Below are 23,526 nucleotides of genomic sequence, written 5' to 3' on the forward strand. Positions count from 1 at the left end.
AGCTATATAAACCTCTCTGTCCTGGATGACAAGGGCTCCCCCTTTGCCAGCCGGACTAAAAATTACGGTGCCAAAACCAGTTGGTGTTATGATTGCCATTAAAATGACCACCCTGGTTTAGCTACAAGTACTGTGTTTATGACAATTCTTTGGGGAGCATTTTCCAGTGAATTGTTAATTCAGATGGGAGGACCCTTCAATCAATACACTGTTAAATTCAGATACATTGTATCCAACAGACACATGGAGCTCCTCTACACTTCGCTCTCATATTGGTGAGGGTTATTTTGTGGCTATTTCTTTTTGTCATTATTTTCATTTACCTTCTATTTGACGTGTTCCTGTTGATTGTTTCATTGTTATTAGTAATCACAGGCAATCACACTATTCTACCACTTTAAACTTAACTAAGGGAAAACAGAACTGGAGCTCTGAATATTTCCTCCTTCGCAACAACAACTGGAGCAGCTCTGCAATCAGCATCAGAATTAGTTATGTGGTTGCCTGTACCAGTAGAGGTCAACATTTTCTTGCATTCTATGATTTCCCAAGTCTGCGCTGTTTTACGTATATTCACTCAGCAGGGGAAATCTTAGTCCACCACTTGGAGGACACCAGGCACCAAACAAAACTACACTCCACAGCTGAGTGGGGTAAAGGCATTACTTATGGGGAACAGTGCTCTCTAGGCCTAATTTTACTAAGCGTAGTGATGTCATTTAAACAATGTTTTACATCCACCATGATTTTTTACCATGTAATATTTTCTAATATTTTAAGATATGTCTAATGTAGTTTGCTAAATAAGGGTAATTTAGCATTGTAGGGTATAAGGATGAATTCAGCTAGTCCTTCTGTGTGAGTTAGGGTGCTACAAAAATACAAAGCCTTTAAACCTTATACTCAAAGAGGACAAATGTATATTTCTGTCATAGGTGCCACTACCAACGGATCAAGAAGCTGCTTATAGGCCCCTATTGCTGCATAGGGCCTTTGAGACCTGCTCATGAGGGATTACATTTTTATATTGTTGCATCACTGTAAAATAAAACTAGCCTATAAAACCTCTAGATATTTCATTGAGAGAACACTTTTAGCTTTTTTTTAGCCCCAGAAATATACAAATTTTACCTGAATTTTTTTTATTTTAGGAACATACATAAACATATAAATAATTTGTGTAAAAATTCTTTGAAATACATACATAAGTAAAAATCACTTTATATTAAAAAAGATTGGTTCTCTGGATATCAGTAAAAGATAAATACACATATTTTCTGAGTAATAAGAAGAGAGATGCAATCCTCTGGGTTGAGGTGTGAGTTGCTGTTGTGCGCTTGCATGTCTCTGAGGTATTAAAGAGGTTAAGTGTGTCTTTTGTTAGGATTGATAACACTATTTCAGACCAGCTGGAATATTTCTTATTCAATGTGAAAAAAACATATTTCACTACTCCCCATATCTGTTTCTTCTTTGTCTCTTTTCCAGGGAATGCATTCTCCTCTAAACACTCAGTATGTTAACAGAAAACAGAAAACTAATTTTAGGAAAGCAAAACCCTCTGAGGGAATTACCCATTACCAATGTCACCCCCTTGCAGCTCATTTACCAATGGTCAAGCCTCTATAAAGGGAGAACGTCCCTACAATTTGATCATACCCTAAGATTCTGTGATCGAAGCCTCTTAACATGCTTTTTCATGTCATACTTTAGACCAACTGTATTTAAGTCTTGATTGTATTCCAGATGCCATAAGAGGGTGCATAATCCACATCTACAGAGAAGATGGTCTAAAGTTGTAAGTGCTCATTATGGCTTCTAATTTTATTCCATGTTGTGTTCAGCCTTCGGGGCCCCTTTTATAATGTTGGAACTAAAAGCATAAAGTGCAAAGTTTTTTCTTTGAGTCTGTTTTGAGTTCAGCAAAACCATATTGGACTGATCCCACACCATGAAGATTTTTTCACTGCATTTCTCCTGTGAGTGGTCTCTCACGTTGTTCCAGCAGAGATGTTGATAAATGTGACAAGCTTCTTTGTCACGTTCACCTCATGTGTCCCGAGACCTGTGGATTGGACCAGTGTTAACATGCATAAAAACATAGTGTCTAGTGAGTAGTTTAGCACAACGTCATTGTGTCTGTATGTAGAAGTACAACGCGTTCTGCCACTTTGTGGAATTTCTAGTATGCAGAAAAACCTGAATAGATTCCTGAATGTTCACAATGCCTAAAACAACACAACCCATGCACTATGAGTATTTCTTTGTGAATTTGTGCAAAGGGAATGTGAAACACTAGAAATTTGTTTTGCAAGTTCATTTGGTGAATATTGGAGAAATGCACCCACTCACAACTTTGGAAATATCCAATGACAAATCCAAAAAAAAAACAAAGAACACCCAATTTAGTCTCAATGAAAGTAGTTTTCTCTTCTAACGGTCATCACATTTTATACTGCATAATATATTTGATGTATACCAAAGTATTAGTATATACTGGGTAGGATTTACATTTTATGCTGTCACTTTAATAGGGCGTGACAAAGCTCAGCAAGTTATGTCTCTTTTGTTAAGTCAACGTTTTCTTAGGTTATATGTATAGGTTTTATAGCTTACCTTCAAAAAGAGTGCCCATATAATAACAAAATGGAGATATTTCACTCACATTTGTTTGCATCTAGCTACATTCACACTAGTGAGCCGTAATACCATGGCCTTTGAGGCAGAATTCTTTGTGAACTGGTTAAGAGGAAGCATTCTGTATCAAGAACCTCCAGGACTGACAGTTATTTGTAACGGTTTCAATGCTACCAATGTAACATACATACTGCTGCGCATGTTAATTTACAAATAATTTACAGGTGTACTAACCCATGGTTCAATGCTTCCTTTGGCCAGGCTCCCATGACACTCAGCTGGTTCTCCAGCTCCATAATTCGCAACCCTATATATCCTGACGAGACCAGCAAGATGACAACCCTGATAAATGCAGAATTAGGAAAGATAAGTCTTTGTCAAAGGGAATGTAAACCCATTAATAGCAAGCTGTAGTGCTGGAATGTTAATGAAGGGTGTAATGTGACAATCATTAGAGTTGCATTGAACACTTTAGCTTAGCTTCACTACTTCTAGTGCAGCAGACTTCAAGTAACTTACAGCAACATGTAAACATTGAGCAGAATGTTCACAGTCCTTGGCGCTATCCATTGTGTGCGATTAGAATTGCCTAAAGTTTCCTTCTGCTGACACACTTTTCCTGCAAATTAAAAGGGACATAAACATCCTGCTTAGTACATTGGTGATAAAAATATCATTTTTGTATGTTTATAGTTTTATCTTATACACTAGCAAACTGTGTTCTTTAGCTTCATTTTATGATGCTGTTAACAAAGAGATCTAAACTGCTTCTCTTCAAATGAGAAATTTACTGTAATTCAACCGCGTATGTTGATTGCGTGGTAGGCATGCATGAACACAGACAAGTAGATACTTTAGCTGTAAATATCATTAGATTTTTTCATTTTCTACTTCACCTTCAACGTATATTTAATAATGTTCTTTAAACCTGGCTTGTTACTTCCCCGCTGTGTTTTATTTCACCATTTATCGTTTCTATGGTGCAAGATCTGGCCTTTTTTTCTCTGCAAACTCACATGATAAGAGAAAATGATAATGTCACAATGTTTATTTAATTAATACGAACATGGTTGCAACCATGAAGAACCCAAACATTCTGTCCCTGGCTGTAAGATTATTTTTCACAATGCTTAATATAATACTGACAAACTCAGACCTATACATAAGGATCAGGGGCTGTATTAGCAATCTTATATTTAATTGTATAAGAATGTTCTTTACACAGACAGGCAAAGTGGTCAGCAAAATGTATAAAAATATATCAGCTCACCATTACTCTGAACAATCCCATCCACTTCACTAGGGGAAGATCTTATTTGAGTCTGGACTTGGAAAGGTGCAACTGTAAAAACAGAGTGTCAGCAAGTTAGTATCCACATCTGTAAAATGTCAGTCTGTACCATGAACTCATTAATAATGTATACGATAAGTACTGTTTAGTACAGGAAGCCTTCAATAAATTATACAGTGTAACCTAGTAAATAAAAACCTTCCCCTTTTATACCAGCACACGTAATAAATAAAGCATTTTTTAAATTACTTTATATGTGAAAACAAAGGATCCAGAGCCCAAAATGTACAAAAGTCCTAGACGTATACCTGCACTAGCAAAAGGGACCACTCACTTTAGATTTAGACTATGAAAAATAACACTACATCCTACAAGTGTGCGTATGCAACAAGGCCATTTAGACTGTGGGTTTTGTGTGTGTGTGTTCAGCTAAGTTTTGTTTTCCATCTGTCAGCGTGCATGTAAATGTATAAGGTGACCAAGCTGTATTTCAACACAAAAGTCTCAGGGTTACCGAATTCACTGGCACTGAAAGGAGGCAGAGATTTAAAAGAATAAAGCATGTAATAAGCAAAACGTAGGCAAAAAAAATTTAACAGAGCTAATATATTTCTTAAGGAAGTACATCAAGTATAAAATATAATTTACTGCATTGTGATTTGTGTAGGTTTGCATTTCCTGTACTCACCCTTGCCTGTGGCACAGTTTTGTGCACTGTCAGACTCCTGATGCTGCTCCAGATCCGAGTGGCTGGAGTTCTATAACAACAAGCAAAGTCATGAAACATTACGTGCAAACTTCCACAAGTGCAAGTACATTACACGTATTAAAATGTAAGTACTGCACAATCGTACTGAAAGTTGGGATTGTACAGTCATTCATATTCTACATATGTTCAGTCACACTGAGATAGAGTTTGATTATACTCACCAAGACCTTGTTTTGTTCTGTACCTGGGTCTGCACAGTATGAGAGAGGGGTGTTACACAAACTTCCATCCTAGTGAACAGAGGACAGCAATCATTAGGGTGTGATATATAATGAGGAAGATGCCACGAAGAAAGAGGGAAGGTAAATTATATGTAGGTATGTCTGATTGTGCACATATGTAGGTCACAACTTATAATGTCATACACACATTTATACTCAACATTATAGTCTAGATTAATTACTGTTCAAACTTGGCCAGCAGATATATCACAGTATGCTGATAAACTGGGACAGGCATGCTTAAAAGTGTACCTACCTGAAGATTAGTACAAACAGAGCGGACTGCTTGGTAACAAATTTCTCTGTTGCGCAGAGACCCAAACAGATACTGGGAGAAAAAAGGCAAATTTACAATTGTAAAATCAGCTGGTAAATAAAAAAAAATATTATAATGACACCAGTGATAAGTTTTTTTTTTCTTAGTGCAGGGTTTCTGGCATTATTGCAGATGTGACAACCTCTCTTTTAATGGTGGGAGCTAAGTACCTTCAACGTGTTAAGCTGAGTTTCTGCCCGTTACTGCTAATGAACACTTGATTTTTAAATAAAGGCTAGGTGGTTTGTTAAGCCTCTAGAAGCAGAGCGATGCGGATTTCTTCATAAATGTTTCCGTTTACCAGCAAAAAATTGAACACGTCTTTGTTTTTAATATTTACCTTGTCTCCTTCAATGGTTCTCACACTCAGAGCATTGGGCACCAGTAGTGCTGTATTTGCTTTCTTTAGAAGGATCACAGAGGTGACAGGTATCAAAACCTGCAGAAGACAAATAACTATATTATATTATATTTTATTATATATATATATATATATATATATGTAAAACTCAGACTTTAGTGAACCTTAGACCTTAATATGCTTACAGGTAAAACTGTAATATTTTTTGTACTAAACATTGGTTTATCTATATATATACACGTAATATTTCTAAAACAAACTCCTGTTCTGAAGGGAAAAAAACTAAACAAACAATATATCATTTGCGTGGTTAAAGTAAAAGAGAGGGGGGAATTATGTTTGAAAACAAGGTAGCAAGAGTAAAAATATACCCTTAGTACTTAAGAGGTTAACAATGTTATCATTCATCTGTTTTAGTCAGTTAACCACTCTAATTGTATTTCATTCTTACTTTTTCTGCATTTTTCATTATCTGTTGTACATCCTTTTTTCTGTTCTGCCCCAGTCCCTCCTTTCAATCCCATCCACACAGGCTCACCTTGATTTCCTTGCGTAGCATGCTGCAGTAGAATCCTAAGTAGTTGGGCGAAATGTACAAACGACCCTGATATAAAACTTCCTTCTGGAGGGCACAGGAAAAGCCTGCAGAGAAATCAAAGTTTAAAGCCAAAAATATCAACAATAACAAAGGTGACACTAAAAAATGTAGTGAAGCGTGTAGGGTCTAGTCTAGGAAAAGAAGTCGGAAATTTAGCAAACAATAATAAAATTCAGCATTCGTGTTCCATTTTAGTCATAGAAGTTTTCAGTTCTCATGAAAAATAGATTTTGGGCAAACTGGGCCAAATTTTTTTTAGGCATACTTGCTATTTGAGGCTTTTTTTGTATACCTTGGGTCTTGCTTACTAAAATATAACATAGGCTTAAGGCAAAAAAAAAAAAGTTCAAGCCACAGACTGCACAATTTAATATTAGACAGTTTTAGCATGAGGCGAAAAAAGACATTACACAAATGGAATGAGATAAGAAGTTATAAAAAAAACTAATTCCCTTTTAATTAAGGAAAAGCTCCATTTGGGTAGTTTAGAAGAATGCAAATTTTAGTTTCTTACAATAAAGGGTTCAACCTCTCTAAACCGGCATACGTGTATGCAATCAGATATGGGTTGAAAAGTATTTTTTATTGAGGTGTGACTCATAGCGGAGTCTGATTACTGTTTCCAAATCTGTAGCAATGCAGAAAATATCATAGGTGACTTACTGTCTTTAAGCTCCTCATCCTCAGAAACATCCCGAAACAGCTTGTGGAAAGTGACATTGTGCTTTGGTAACTGTAGAAAGGACAGTGAAAATGTACATATGTTAGAGAATGAAAGAGAGAGAGAAAAATATGCATAAATGAAACAAAATGTGAATTAAAAATGAGACAGAAGAGACATCAGTTTTTGCATAATAATAAATATTAATAATGGAACATGTACTTTATCACTCTGGGGGGAAATACATCACTTAGACCATACATGTACATGAGACTAGAGCCCTGCGCGGGACTACTTTTTTAATCCCGCTCCCGCGGATTTTAATCCCGCTCCCGCAATGTGAGTGTTCCGCTCCCGCCACATTTGTGGCCAATCATGCCCGCCTCCTTACCTGATTTCCCGCACAGTCCCGCGCGGCTGCCTTCGAGTTGTTCCCTCACGGCGTCTCTTCTCTTGCTCCGCCCAGGAGCAAGGCGGAGTCACAGGAAGTGACGTCACATCACGTGACTCCGTTTTGTTCCTGGGCGGAGCAAGCTAGGAGACACTGTAAGGGAGCAGCAAGAAGGCAGCCTTGCGGGACTGCGCGGGATTACCGGGACCCGCAGGTACAGTGCCTGACCGCCTGCTCCCGCCCGCAGCCCCAGCAAGACCGCCCGCAAGTTTTTTGGCGGGTCCCGTGGGACCCGCCTCCCAGTGCAGTCCTCTACATGAGACCATATCCCCTTTCACACATTCCCATCCACTTACATTGCTGGTTATAGATCTGCGTCTTTCTGTTGAGAGATCCTTTTCAAATGACATTAAAGATGAAGGTTGGTCATATGTTTTTGACCTAGAACGAAAAAATTATAGTAAGACATGAATGTTAACTTTAGGATCAGGAAAACAAGATAAGTGATGGTGAGTTGGGTAGATTAACCCAAAACTGTTCCAATATAAGTAAATATTAATAACATATGTTAACATATCCCTCTATAAACTGAATTCTTATATTATGTTAATCCATATATATAAACCTCAAGACCAAGATATTTTAGATGGTGAAATTAGACATTATTGGCTGATTTACAATGGATTGCAAGCTTTTCAGACTATGTAGGTCTTTACTTCAGGCATAATATGCCTGAAAAAGAGACCTAGATAGTCTGGCTGGAAAGGTCTCTATTTTCTATGGCTAACATGGTACAACTCTATACAGTAGCATACCTAAAGGGGGGGTGCCATCCGCCCCGGGTGCCACTCATCAGACGTGTATGCGGGTCCACTGTGGAGCTCACACACTGTGCGAGGGAACGCTTTTCCTGCCCAGGTTCCTACTTCCCCGGGCAGGAAAAAGAGTTTCCTCACATAGTGTGCGGGTGATTAGGCGACCGTAGGACCGCATAGACGTCTGTGCGGCCTCAGTGATGGTAGGTGATGAGAGGTGCGGGAGAGTGAATGGGTGAATGAATGAGTAAGTGTTTATGGGCATAAATGGGACAGGCAGGCTGTTTGGGGGGGCAGAGGTGGCAAAGGCAGTTTGCTGAAAGGGGCAGAGGTGGCACAGGCAGGCTGTGTCAGGGGCAAAGCTAATAATTATTTTTAAAATAATAAATAAATAGTCTTGCTTTCATTAATTTTTATGTGGGGGGGCGCATATAGGATCAGGAAATGCATTTGACAAACTTGATATATGAAAGCTATTTACATTCAGTTTTATTTACTAACAAAGGCTGAACTTGAAGCATATATTTTATTTTGTAGTATGATTGCATATATGGCTAATCTTACAATTTCTTGAATTAATAATTGTTTTATAGTAACCTTCACTTTTCTACTGTATGTCATTCCTCATCTGTGGGTCAGATTACATAGTACAACATTTGAATAAACTAACAGCACTTTTATTTGCCATTGAGAAGTGTATAATATTTCACAGTTAATCAGAGGACACACCATGGGTATCAGATGAATGACGTCTTTCTTATTAAGAGGCAGATAGAATGTTGTCTCCAAGAGGCTGACAGCATTCTGGGGATTAGTCCCTCCTATTTAATCAGCTGTAACAGTATGTAGAACATCAGGCTAATTCAAATCCGAACCTACATACTGTGTACTAACAAACTACCCGATGCACATTTCACAGAGTACAGCTGATCAATCTTTCAGATCTGTTACCCTAATTTTAACAATATGATTTAAAGTGAGGTTTTATTAGTGATCAATTTTAGTACAATGGTTAGGATAAAAACCACTTCTACCAATAACTGGGTAGTGTCACAATGTTCTTGTTGTCATCATTGCCACCCAAAATATTACATAACTGTCCCCCCAGGTAAACCAAGTTTTTTGGAAGAACATGAAATGAAACCAAACTTTTTTTCCATGAGAAATTACATTAGTATGTCGAGCACTGTATATAATGCTTAAAGAAAATATTTGTTATTGCAGGCTGTATTTGCATGTCATGTCTGGTATAAATCTATTCTGTTTTCTTATAATCCTGTTCATCCTAATCTCTTTCCATTTTTACCTTGTCATGTTAAATTTCCTTTCTGGCTCACTCTCAATCACCTGCTAAAGGGCATACTCATCCTTTTTATCACCAATGATAGCATAGCTGTTCTTTAAATGTCCTCCTTTTGCTCTGTTGAATCTTTATATATGGCACAATTAATCCTGGACACAGCATCATTTTGAAAGCATGGAAGCTTTGTTAATAACGAGTAAAAGTTTCCTTAACTGTGCATTTTTGCTAAAATATTTAGAGACATCTAAAAAGTATAATCAAGAAGATCATTTTGGACAATAAACTACACACTACTACACTCTTCCATCTTACCTGAACAACGTTCCAGTTCTTTCCCCCCCATCGCCTTGTAAAGGTTCTTCAAGACTAAACGACTTCACGTCTGCAAGCCGTTTTTTACTTTTCTTCTGTTTAGTAGATGTTGCACCATCTGGAGAAATACTATGAGGACAAAAGTGGCATTAATATATCATAGATAAAAGCATACTATAGTAAAAAAAAAAGGCGTAAACCTTTTCTCTAAAAAATATAGTTACATGTGTGGATTACAGTTAAGGTTATTCTGTTCTGACAGCCGACCCACAAGTATAACTTTTGAAGGCAAATGATCGTGTTTTATGTCAAAACGCTTTTGCCCAAAACGTTTATGCATAATGTGTATGTCTAAATTAAAGTATGTAGCATTGTTGCCAAGAAGAAAGGTCAAACTAGGACAATTAATCAACATTAAAGGAATTCTTTTTTTTAATTTTTTTTTTATTAAGACAGTTTAGAGGTTGTGTATTCAAACGGCATGTCAACGGTTCCCTATGCTACTTCGCCTAGAGACAACAAGACAAAAAAAACTCCTAAAACAGATCTGGAGTTGCTGCCCTTATGTAACAAAAAGAATGTCAGAGCATCCACATCACACATGTTGTAAACAATGTAAATGTTTACCAAAACGTATACTTAGGACTTCGCAGGCGCAACACCATATAGAACAGGGAAGGCGCATTTAAATACTTCTCTAAAGAGTAGAATCTTGTATAGTAAGTATGTAAAGTTTATGGTTAAAATCAATGTCCAGTTGTCAGTATGAATTAACGGATCGGTCTTTTTTTTCTTTCTGTATAGGTTATATTTTTATATATGCAGTTTTTTTTAAAAAAATCTGAATTTAATATAGACTATAAGGCACCACTTTACAGCGAAATTACAATAATTACCTTTGGCGCCATGCTCCCAAATATTTTCTTACAGTAATATCATTATTATTACTACAGTAAATATTTTAGTGTACAAAGATGTATAATATAATATGTATAAGGAGTGGAGTACATAATATAAACAACACATGCAAACTGTCCTCAGTAGTGTATCAATATTTAGAGAAATGAATGTAAACGTCCAGATGATGTAAATAGAACAGCTGGAGATACAATTTTGAGAGGTTCACACACACACACTTTGGTGATGATTCACACGTAAAGTACAGTCTACAATGTGGCACACAATTAAGGCTAAAGGAAGCCCCGAAATGTGTGAGCCGTCACCGCACACGGTACTTTTGTGGCGCTAATTCAAGTGACAAAAGAGCCCTACAAGTACGTGGGGCACCTTACCTCAGAGGCAACGTGGCACTTTCCCGGCCTGGTCTCCCGATGAGCTTCATAGCTGGCAGAGTTCGAAGCCACTTCCTCAGCAGCCGAACGTGTTCTCAAATAAATGCCAAGCGTGACCCCCTGTCATGTTTCCACACAGGACGTGTGAGACTGTCCCATATGACAAGCCTTCTGTTCCTCCTCCTCCTCCTCGGCATATACCGGCGGCCCCGCCTCCACACACCACAACGACGGCACTCGCAGACCGCCCCATTCAGCACGGACACGGAGATTATTCATAGGGCTTGCGGCTCGTCCCTCCCAGTGCGTGTGTCGCGGGGTGTGGGTTTTATTACGGTGCCAGTTGGAATGTCAGCTGACTCCATTGTCAAGTACCGGGGTTAAAGTAAAAAAAGCAAACTGGCTGTGCGCCTATACAGCTTTATTCTGAAAGAATATGTTTGCAACCTAATCTTTGTTGTTGTAGTAGTTGTTGTCATTTACCCTTTTTTCTATTATTATGGAATAATATGGAAGCAGTAAGGGTGTACTTAGTTTTGAACACATGGCTTCTCCAGTCTGGCTTTATTTTTATGAGTAAATCATGACACGGGGTGTAACATGTCACAGGTTGTTCTTTATCTGAGGTTGTATTTGCCTATTTTTTAGACCTGCTAAGGAAGAGATGAATGTTGTTATGTCCTGATATGTAAAACTATTGAATTCCAAGAGTGTGTGCTTTCTTTTTCACACAACCGTATATAAGAATGGCACATACAGAAGTGCCTGAGCCATCTGTCTTGATGGTCACCAGTGGCCTGCCTTAAAGCTAGGGAATGTACAGGGGTTGCTATAAACGAGTAGATAGTAGGAGCAGTTCTTACTGGTTTATTCTGGTCTAACCTCTCTGGCCAACATTGAAATAAGAAGAGAAAAGTAACTGGGTTAAGAAGGAGACACAGCCTGAGGAGATAATCCAATGTTATCTCTCCTATTCTAATCTCCGAGGGCAAGGAGGCATTGAAACTTCATGCCAACAGTAATCTATTTACAAGTTACACAGACTGGTAATGTAATTACTAACAAGGAGATGTTTTTGTGCATAATGTTGACATGCGTGTGCTTTGTGTTGAAACATATTACAACAGTTCAATTTTAACCCCATTGAACCTTATTAGACATCGGAACTGGTCCTTGACCAAATAGCTCCCCAGACAAGAGGACCTATTGTCTCCCCACAAACACCTAGAACAACAATTTTTCCAAACTTTTTCAAAGCCACACTCTGCTTTTTTTATTATCTGCTAATAATAGTAGTAAATAAAAGTCTCACAATTGTACCAGGTTGGCAGTTTAGTCAAGCATTTGAATACGTGAATAAGGTGCAATTTGTGGAAGAGAATGAGTGTGATTAAGAATTGGGATACTCAGTAATTATGTTAATGTGGCCTTAATGGCCTGTGACCTGGCCACCAATAATCTTGATTAATGGCCAGCCTGGTAGGTGACTATAGGGAGGGAAGCTAGTGGCAGCCCCATTTTAACTACATTGTAGGCCCTAGGCAAAGCAGTGTACTGGGTCTGCTACCCCCATACCTGGGAACTCTCCGGGTTTGACCCAGAGATTGCCAGGTGAGCACTGCTCCTCCGGTTCTCCGGGTCAAGACCCGAATCCTCCGGGTGAAATGGGGGTGTTTCCCGCTGCCGTCAGCGGTAACTCCCCCGACGTCAGTGGGACCGCCCACCAAGGTCAGTAGGACCGCCCACCAACGTCAGCGGGACCGCCCACCAACGTCAGTGTGCAGTCCTGGCCACGTCTCGCAAGGGAAGGCTCCGGGTTGCCAGAGCCGAGAAGTTCCCAGGTATTGGTACCCCCTACCCCCGGAAAAAAACCCATGATTTGAGGCAAGGATTAAAAAACAGAAACAGATGTATTCATAAGTGTGAACATGTAAGGGAGAGCAGGGGAGAGCTAGCTGCTTTGAGTCTGGTGGGCAAGGATATGATGTCACGCAGTTGATGCCCACACACACACACACATACACTGCCCTCACACAAACCTGTGCATTCACTATCCTTACACACGCCTGGCCATAGACACACATATGCACTGCCCATATACACAGATATAAACTGCCCTTACACACGTCTGTGTCACCTCTGCCACTGAAACAGCCTGCCTGTGCCACTTCTGCTGCTGAAACAGCCTACCCTTGCCACTTCTTTCTTTGAAATGGCCTGGCTGAGCCACTTCTACCCCTAAAACAGCCTGCTTACCACTGTGGCGCTCTTTCATGCAAAATGGAAGCAGGAACCTGGACGGGAAAAGAGGTGACAGATGGAAGAGAGAGGAGGGAAGAAAGGTAAGAAATGGCGAGAAAGGAGGGTAAGAGAAGGGGAGAAAGGAGTGCTGTGGGTGATGTATGCATCTGATGTGCACCAAGGGCCGGGATGGCCTAACGAGAGATTTCCTGGTGGGCTGGGGGCCAGCCAAGCAGCTCTGGAGCCGCGCAGATGTCTATGTGGCCCAACGGCCGCCTAACACGAGCCCGCAGCTTACTGTTGTGGAACTTGCACACTGTCAAAGGAAACTCTTTTCCTGTCCAGGTTCCTGCTTCCCTTGTGCGGAAAAAAGAGAGTTTTCTCACACAGTGTGTGGACGCCACTGCAGTTGTCAAAATAATAATACAAAAAAATGTGCACCTCCTAAATGTGACACTTTTGCCCCACCAACCAAACAAACCCATGCATTGGTGTTATCACTTTACTCAAGGTATGTTTTGCAATGACATATACCAGGAACTATAAATTCATACCTGAAGTACTATGTGTGTGAAAAAAACACACCAAAAAATTACTATTACAAACTTTGGCAAAGGCTGGTGGTAAAATACAAGAATTTGAAATATCTTAATAATAATCTAGGGTGTCTAGGTTTCAAAAATATATGGTTTCATCTGGTAAATTGAGTTGGTCAGGTTCATAGGCAAACCTATGCATGGGTGGTATCACTGTGTGTACACTGAACACATATTTGGCTGTTGTTTGACAGTGACATATACAATGAGCTGTATATTCATACCTGAAGCACAATGTGTGTGGAAAAAAAACAAAATACTACCACAAAGTTTAACAAAGGATGGTAGTAGAAATAGTGCATGGAAATATTAACATTTGAAATAAAATAAAATGGTTTTCGAAATAGCAATAAGCTACTTGTACTCATTGCCCTTTAACTTGCAAAAAAACATAAAAACATTCGGTATTTCTAATCTCAGGACTAATAGTAGAATCTATTTAGCAGATTTTTTCATTCGTTTTTGTAGATAAAAAAAATATTTTTCAAATAAAAGTAAGAAAATTTGCTTTTTTAATTTTTCACCATATTTTATACTTTTTATAGTAAATTAGATGATATCAAAATAATGTTATCTATAGAAATCCCTTCTTGTCCTGAAAAGGAAAAACCCAATATATAACTTGTGTGGGTTCAGTAAATGAAAAAAATGAAAATTACAACTAAAAGAGCACCTTAGAAATTTTTAAAAAGCCATTGTCGCAAAGGGTACAAAAAATAAAATCAGCCATTGTTACGAAGGGGTTAAAGAGGAAATCTGTTTACCTTTGTATCCCTAAAATTAATTTCAGCCCTGCTCAGCAAGTCTGGGCAATGGAGGGGTGAACTAAAGACTATACAATTAGTCCATGTGCCAACAAGACTAGATGGTGTGTAGTTATTATGCTGTTATATAATGGCACATTATGTGTCCAGTACATGGTGCCACTATTTATACTGCTTTCACACACAACAAATATGTCTATCCTGTAAGTGAAAGCCATAGCAATCACAAAAACTTTAATGCTACCAATGAGGCAACCAGTTATGCATTTTACTCTTACATTCATCTCCACTGAATGTTGACATACCCACATGAAAGATCACAATGTCTGTTATTTTGTATGTTGAAAGAATCTCAACCACATGATACAATAATAACGGAGTAGGAAGGCATTATATCATGTCCAGAGAAAAAAGATTTTTTTTTTTATTTGAACTTAAATTGGAGATAACCTACCTACCACACACATACCTCCCAACATTTCAAAATGTGAAAGAGGGCCCCTTTTTTTTTTCTCACAGAACTCACAGATACAAGCAATTGCACTTTACAATGTCACGCTTGCATCGCCACTTAAAACATGCTTCGTCAGTCACAGTGGCAGAACTACCGGGGTCGCAGGGGTCGTGACTGGGCGCTGGGGTTCTGCCAGTCAGGGGGTCCCAAGGGGTGCCGAGCGGTCGTTTTCAGCAACCGCTCGGCTCCCACCACAAGACTGCACGGTAAGTGACCTACAAAGGGGGGTAGGGAGAGGGTAGATAGTGAGAATGGGGGGGTAGGGAGAGTGTAGATAGTGAGAATGGGGGTAGGGAGAGGGTAGATAGTGTGAGAGGTGGGTAGATGGTGTGAGAAGTGGGTAGATTGGGTTGGGGTGGGGGGGCCCTTAACAGATTTTCACACCGGGGCCCTGAGGCTTCTAGTTACGCCCCTGGTCAGTCATGAATATTAAAAATAACCAGAACATTGAATTGTGTTCCCATGAGGCTCAGCCAGACATTCTACTTCCATGATGCTGGATGAGCGCATGGGAAGTGCAGCAACAGTAAAGCTGCAGATGCTAGCTGTGAACTAAAATTCCCATGATTCTCAGCCAGCCAGGTGTCCACCATAATGCTGGCTGAGCATCATTGGAAGAGAAGTCCAAAGCAGCAGAGATTTTTTTTTACACTGCCCTTACACACACATACATGTACACTGCCCTTACACACACACATATACACGTACACTGCCCTTACACACACACATATACACGTACACGGCCCTTACACACATATACATGCACACTGCCGTTACACACACATACATGTACACTGCCCTTACACACACATACATGTACACTGCCCTGACACACACACATACATGTACACTGCCCTTACACACACATACATGTACACTGCCCTTACACACACACATACACATGTACACTGCCCTTAAGCACACACAAATACACTGCCCTTACACACACACACACACATATACATATAAAACAAGTGATGGTATAAGAGAAGGGGGGGGGAGGTTGAGTGGGGTGTCAGAAATAATAGGTCTGGAGGTGAGAAATGCAGAGAGGTAGAGAGATAACCAAGGGACAGAACAAATAAACTTAGGGAAACCAATAACCACAATAAAACATCAAAGATAATAACAGCAATTAGACACACATTGGATGTTTAGATAAGTTCATATGAAGTTCTGGTAGTGTGTAAGGAAACCAGAATCCACATTAAGTCCCTCTTTTATGGTGTTAAAATGTATAATCATTTTCATCTCAAATGTTTTTCTTTCCTGAGAGTCTCTGAAATTTCCTTTGAGTACTTTAATTTTTAGGTTTTGGATGGAGTGATTGTTCTGTGTGAAATTATGTTAGTCCAATAAAAAAGGTATCACCGCATACTCTGCAATACTCTATTTTTTGACATCGTGTCTACTGGACTAATACGGCTTCACCCTTTTACATATATATATATATATATATATATATATATATATATATGTACATACACTGCCCTTACACACCAGCTAACAAATACCTATACTGCTCTTACACACACCGGCCCATATACACACACAAGCTTACAAACACACACACATACACATACACTGCCCTTACACTCCTTTCTCCCCATCTCTTACCTCTTCCACTATCCTTCTTCTTTCTGCCTCCATCCTGTATCCTGCATCCTGTGGTGGGAGCGCGAGGTCTGTCAATTCAGACCTCACTTTACTCCTCCCAAATCACTACACGCCGGCGAATAATTCCTAGTAGGTGTTAGGTTCTATCATCTTAGGATCCACAGCAGGAACCTTCAGCAGAAGCCAATGGCTTAGCCTTATTTAGGCTCAACATGTTGCTCACCATGCTGTTAAACCTCCAGATGCCCAATCAAGTGAATTATTATTGTTTCTGGAGCCAAGGCAAGCCTGAAATGGCCACATGATTGGGAGATTCTATGAGCTTGAAATAAATGGATTCTTTATGAATTATGTTGGCAGTAGACAGAATGGGAAGTGTTTTGAAACACCAGTGGCTGGTGTCACAGATAAAGCATTCTTTCTATGTGGATAACATACAGAATAAGCCAAGGTTCAATCCATGAAAGCCCTAGCAGCTGTAAAGCTAACAACCCTGGGTGGTCACTGTGAGACTGTCCTAACTATGCAAAATAAGTATGAGAAGATGGTTATTGTTAGGAAGAGAACTGAAAATGCTTAAGGGGGTCTGTTCCATTCATCTACAAATTTCCATTAGTTCTCCAGCAGTTAACTGATCTGGAGTGATAGAAAGATTGGGTAAAGGAGTAGAGGGGGTAGAGTACCCCTATACTACTCAGATTACCTTTCAGCACATCTAATTTGATACAGAGGGAGATTAATGACTCATGTTTATCAGGAGTAGGGTAAAACTTTAGAACATCCTTAAAACAATCAGATATTTTTAACGAAAGCTGCATATAAGGTGTCACGAAAGCCTCTGTCCCCTGGGCTCATGGAGGGGCCTGGGGGCCCGCCTTCTCCCTACAGACTATGGCCCCTAGCCTTGGAAGTGGTTCTGTTGTTGGGGAGGTGGCTACAAGGGGGTTTGCTGGGACTACTTCTTCCCCAAGTTACAGAGTGTCATGTTTGCCCAATTATCAGAGACTTTAAAGACTGTGGAGTTCAGACACAAATTTGAGGTAGCTACATTTTGGGAGGGGGTTTTATGTGTGGCGTGTTACTCTCCGTTGGGGCAGGACATACAAGAAAGAGACCTCTATGGCCAGTATTTGCACGGAGATCTTATATACAGCTGGTTTTGACCAGAAGTCAGGGAACGGCCTGTGTTTACCATCTTCCCCACAGTGGGGCTATCTCCCTCTCTTTCTTTTTTTTTTTCCTCTCCCTCTCATTCTTCTTTTAAACCTTCTGTTTCTTTCTTCTGTCTCTCCATCGAAAATGTTGTTAAACTCGATAATTTGTACAAATTCCAAAAATGAGCAAGCGACCCCAACAAAACAAACAAAACACAGAGAAAGCTCTAAATGTTAATTTCAACTTGTTTTTTTCCCCACTCTCACTCTCTCCCTTACTTCTTTGACAACAGCTTCCTTGTCTCTGCTTCCCTATCTCTGCTTCCCCATCTCTGTTTCTCCGTCTTTGCTTCTCTGTCTGCGTTATTCTCTCCTTTTCAGAGTACTTTTGCAATAGGACGGACCCACCACTGGGACAACCTCTCCCCCATTCTTCCAATCGAGGAGAAGCAGATTCTGAGGTGGAGCAACGAATGAGGATAAGGAGACGCAGAATCGTAAACTGGGCAGAGAATCGGGAGAAACATAAAAGCTACAGAGGAGAACGAGGAGAGGTGAAGGAGAGTTGACCCTGGCCCTAGCCTAGCATGACACAGTGCCTCTAACAGAGAACAATGTTCTTTAAAAGTAAAATACACTACTTGGGATTGCTATACCCGGGAGCCTTACTGGTGATGTCATTGGTGACATCACAGGGATTCCCCTGTGCCAACTGAGATCCCTGGGTCATAAAAGACCCCAAGGGGGTCTCTAGACATCTCTGAGAGAGCAGTGCAAAAAAACATAGTAAAAGAAGCAGCGCTGCTGCATAGTGTGTGCATGAGGTCATTATGAAGATTCAACAAAATAAAGAAGTGAAAAGGTAAATAAAAGAGATGGAGAGAAAAAAGAGGATGGTGTAAGAGAAGAATGAGCGTGAAAGAAAGAAAAAAGAAATGGAGAGAAAGAGAGAAGGAAACTCAGAGACAAAAGTGAGAAAGAAGGAAGAGGGAGTGAAAAGAGATCAAGAAGGAAGGAAGGAAGGAAAGAAGAAAGAGCAAAATAAGAAAAAATAGGTTAAGAGAGAAGGAAAAAGGGGGAATGACATAAGAAAGGGAAAAAAGGGGAGAAAGGAAAAAGAAAGACAGAAAGAGAGATAAAAAAAGAATGTGCACACTAGTATGTACAGACACACACTCACATATATACAGTATATATATATATATATATATATATATATACCGTATTGGCCCGAATATAGGCCGCACTTTTTTTCCCCACTTTAAGTCTTTAAAGTGGGGGTGCGGCCTATATTCGGGGTCTAGCGCCCGACGCCCGGGACATGCAGTCCTGGGCGCCGGGCAGGCAGCGGGGTATACAGATCCCCCGCAGCGGTGCAGGGGACCTGCATCCTACTCTCCGATACGCTCAGACAGCCTCCCCTGCCAGCACTTCCCACGGGGGGGGGGTGCCGGCACAGGAGGTTGTCTAAGCGCATCGTGCGGATGCGTTTTACCTCTGCACCCCCCCCGGACTTACCGGAGCAGACTCCCGGGTGTCTTGCGGGGCCGGCGGAAGTTGTATACGCGTATTGCGTAGATGTCCCCTGCCGGCCCCGCAAGACACCCGGGAGTCTGCTCCGGTAAGTCCGGGGGGGGTGCAGAGGAGGACAGTGGTAGCATATCTCGGGGAGGGAGGACAGTGGTAGCATATCTCGGGGAGGGAGGACAGTGGTAGCATATCTCGGGGAGGGAGGACAGTGGTAGCATATCTCGGGGAGGGAGGACAGTGGCAGCATATCTCGGGGGGGGGGCAGAGTGGCAGCATGTTTTTTTGGTGCTTTTTTAAAGAAAAAAAACTTTTTCTTTAAAAAAGCACCAAACTTTTAGGGTGCGGCCTATATACGGGGGCGGCCTATATCCGAGCCAATACGGTATATGTGTGTGTTTTTGTTACTTTTACTGTAAATAATGGGGAGGAAAATTATGTTTTGTGGGTTTGTACTTTACCACTATATCACATGATCTGGTGCACTGTTTGCCTCAACTAGGTATCAATGAATAGTTTAATATTGTCCTAAAGTTTAATCTGTTTATATGGTTGCTACATGAATGAACCTATAGCAAAACTCTGAAAAATTGGCTCTTGGAGGTCTGTTCAGGAAGCAACCGACACATCATAAACTCTATTAGAAATGTATTGGCTACAACTGCTTTTGTAGATATGAGTACACTTCTGAAAATTGGCCCTTTCTAATTCATAGTGAAGTTGCTGAAACTATAATTGTACAACCCTTGGTGCAACAAAGTGGATATTTTCAACTGCAAGCATTTTACAAACATTTTTCCTAGTGCAGTTTTGGTCATAAATATCATGCCTGTAAACATGAACTTAAAAAGGTTTAGTGCCCTTTGTTTCACTGCATTGTTCACTAATCTTCTACTTATACAAAGAAAGTACATGTCAAGGTGATGCTCATAATTAATCCAGATAAATTGTTCACTTCCTCATCCTATAATACGCTTTAATCTCTAAGAATTAGAATTATTGGAAGGACAACCAACTGTCTTTTTATGAAAATGTTTAATTAAACATATCTAAGCCTACCCTGGAAATCTGTACTCAAATCAGCACCCTATATTGATGAGTTCCATAAACATCCCTACTTCATCAAATAATCATATAATCCTATTAGAAAACATGGTTCCATGCTATAGCTCATAGTATATCCCAACTATGCCAGGCACATAGACAGTCACATAAGTTTTCATTATATCTCTAAATTACTAAACTGTGTTTATGTGAATATATTCTGAAGCATATTCTGGCCTAGGCCAACTAGGTCCAGTAGCAGCCTCCTTGACACCAAAATATGGTGATCCGGCTCCCAGGGTTACACTGTTAACTTGATTGTTTGGTTACAAGGGAGATCTCTGATCTCCCCTACTGGCCCACTTACACTATGTATGACATAACCAGCACAAACGCCATAGCATGGTTTTCTAAGGAGCTACACATCATTAATAGGAAGAACACCAGGATATAATGTCACATTTCAGTGCTTATCAGTGGCTGGAATGTATAAAATGTTTAAAAATATTGGAAAACAACAATCTGAGTATGCGTATTGAGAACCGGTGTTTTTGTTTGTTGTACAATAACTTGATCTATTTTCTTAGTCACTATGACACTGGAGACCGTGCAGTTCACAGACAAGAGGTAGGAGATGGTCACAAAGAGAATGCATCCAGAAGAATGTAAACTGGGTTCAACTTTTTGGTCCCATCCTGCCCCTCAGGCTGGTATGGGAGGAGATAGTCATGCAATGCAGTTCTGGGAGCAGTCTGCAGGCCCGGTGACCTTTGAACATACAGCTTACGTTCACTTGTGATTCTCTTCCGTGACTGTTGCGTAAGCATGACACGCAAACAACGACTGAGGTCTGTGTTAACCCCTACATGCTATAAAACAATATGTCTCAACTCCTGTGCTCTTTAGGGAGTTCATGTAGCCTTTGTGGCATTTCAAGAAATGACACGTCACCTTTTTAACATTAAGCATACTGACAAAATGACTGACGGAAATGGGAAAAAAAAATCAGTGCAGATGCAGACATGGCCTGGCCATCAGGTACAATGTTGAAATCTGGTACTGTTCAGTTAAATACTTGGTCGAATACTTGACTTATTCTCAAACTCGCCAAATGTCCACCCAGCAGGTGAAGTTCAAATGTCTGCTGAAATGTGCTCCATTTATGCTGAAAGTATGGTATATCTATTGTCTTTGGTGAAAGAAATTCAATATATATGTTCTTTCCCTGTAGGATATAAAAATAATAAATAGAACCCACTTACATTAAGGAGAAGCTTTAGCCTCAAAGCTATAGTGCACTGCCCCCTCAGTGGTTCATGTTTTGCACTACTTTGGCAGCCAGTTCGAAGGAAATTAAAATTAATTAAAATTAATCGGAGCAGTTACAATGTACAGGGGTATCTCATTAGACCACCTGGAACTCTTGCATGAAGCAGGGCAAGAGCTGACTGTCGATGAGTATGGAGCTCATACGCAGTGGCAAGCAGGACATGTGTTCACCTGAACACATCTCCTGCGAGCCAAAGAACTGGGAGATGGGGGAATAGTGCGAATGCATAACGGGATCCATGCATTTGCAAGGGGACCGACAACCATTTAAAGAGGACAGCCAGCTATAGTTTACATTAAATTGCATATGGTCGCTGGAATGTCCATTTAAGAAGGACAGAGCTGGGTTAAGGAGGGTACCAAGCTAAAATTCACCCATTACCTGTAATACATAATACAGGAGGCTACAATAAGTATATACAGTTCTCAATTGCAGGGTTGTCTTTGTCTGTCAGGCACGAGTAAACAACATTAAGCTTAGGGGAAAAGCCCTGTACTTGGTATTCAAGTTATACATACAAGAACACATTCTGCCAATAAAGCCTGTCCAAAATGAAACCCAAAGTGCACTAAGTAGAGAGACAAGGGGCTTAGAAAGGATTCTGCAAGGGTGTAAATTTTTCCCAAGGACCCGGCTGTATATGTTTTGCAGTCTCCTCTCTTAGCACACAATTAGTGACATATATGTAATTGCATGTTAAAGAAGTTGCTATTAGTGACTAGTGACTTGTTTTTAAAGCAGGGCCTTGCTCGCCTTCTACTACTCTAAGTTTTCCAGGCAATAGTCTATGTTTATTGTGATTATCCTGTGATCAATAAACTAAAATCCGGTGTCTCAGAAAGCTGTAGTACAGGGTACTTAATGTTCCAAATTGTAATAAATGTTGTAATGTATTGAGTAGTATAAAATGTGCCGGTTTAGCAGGTGTATTGACAGTTCCTAAATGTGTACTTAGTAAAGAAAAAAAAGTCAAATGTTTCTTCTATAGTTTGCTCACGTGATGCCATACCAGTAATGCTATTAACTAATCCGTTTGGCGTTTAACAACTTTCCAATCACAATGGCAACAGCAACAGTACCTTTGCAAACTGATGTGCTCTAAATTTAGTTATTATTGAAAAACTGTTATATATCCATAGTTAAATATAATTGTCATATTCAGGATATTGAGCTATACCCGTCCATGTTCATTACTCACTCAGTTGCTCCAGGCGGTGATTGCTTGTCTAGAAGTGCTGCAGAGTTTTCCATTTAAAATTCTTAATTGTCCTGTTTTTTGTTTTGTCTTTTTATGTGTTTTTTTTTTAGACTAGGCTGACTTCTCTCTGCCACTCTTTCCCTCCGCTCTTTCTACCTCTCCCGCTGTGCCTCTCTCTATCTTCTCCAGGTTCTAGTGACAGTGAATATGAGGACAAAGTCCAAAACTCACTCCCCTTTTCTGTCCTGTTCTATTCCCACAAGAGTGCCTGATAGCAGGAGAAATAAGTGAACCAGAAAAAAAAAAAAGATCAGTCGGTCAGCATTTTCTTATCTCGTGATAAGGCAGTCCCTATTCTACGAGGTTCTTTTTTCTGTCTTTAAGACCCCTTACCCATAGATGTGTTTTAAATAGACTTTCAGGCAATTTTAATGATATATTATTCCAGACAATACATCAGTTAGATTGGAAACACCATTTTTTGACCTATGAGTCAACAGATGGCAGCAGTTGCATCGGTCTTAAGATCAAACAGGTAATAGGATTGCCTCATTGCTTCTCTTTGGCATCTGCT

General features: G+C 40.0%; 1 protein-coding gene across 2 annotated transcripts; it reads right to left on the bottom strand.

Annotated features, from left to right (window-relative positions):
• Positions 1-1,125: 1,125 nt before the first annotated feature.
• On the bottom strand, positions 1,126-23,203 carry LOC128490021 (GRAM domain-containing protein 2B-like). Of its 2 annotated transcripts, none has more exons than XM_053461788.1 (13): positions 22,953-23,203; positions 9,676-9,804; positions 7,602-7,686; positions 6,857-6,926; positions 6,134-6,237; positions 5,575-5,673; positions 5,175-5,246; positions 4,859-4,927; positions 4,617-4,686; positions 3,908-3,979; positions 3,157-3,256; positions 2,872-2,979; positions 1,126-2,065 (listed from the first exon to the last, which is right to left on the bottom strand). In XM_053461788.1, the coding sequence occupies exons 1-13, from the start codon at positions 23,003-23,005 to the stop codon at positions 2,050-2,052; spliced, it is 1,047 nt and encodes a 348-aa protein (XP_053317763.1). In that variant the 5' UTR covers positions 23,006-23,203; the 3' UTR covers positions 1,126-2,049. The 2 variants fall into 2 exon arrangements, with proteins under 2 accessions (XP_053317763.1, XP_053317764.1); XM_053461789.1 differs by lacking the exon at positions 22,953-23,203 and adding an exon at positions 10,968-11,173.
• Between the last annotated feature and the right edge of the window lie 323 nt (positions 23,204-23,526).

The sequence above is a fragment of the Spea bombifrons genome, chromosome 1, assembly GCF_027358695.1.
Source record: "Spea bombifrons isolate aSpeBom1 chromosome 1, aSpeBom1.2.pri, whole genome shotgun sequence".
In the NCBI taxonomy this organism is placed as follows: domain Eukaryota; kingdom Metazoa; phylum Chordata; class Amphibia; order Anura; family Pelobatidae; genus Spea; species Spea bombifrons.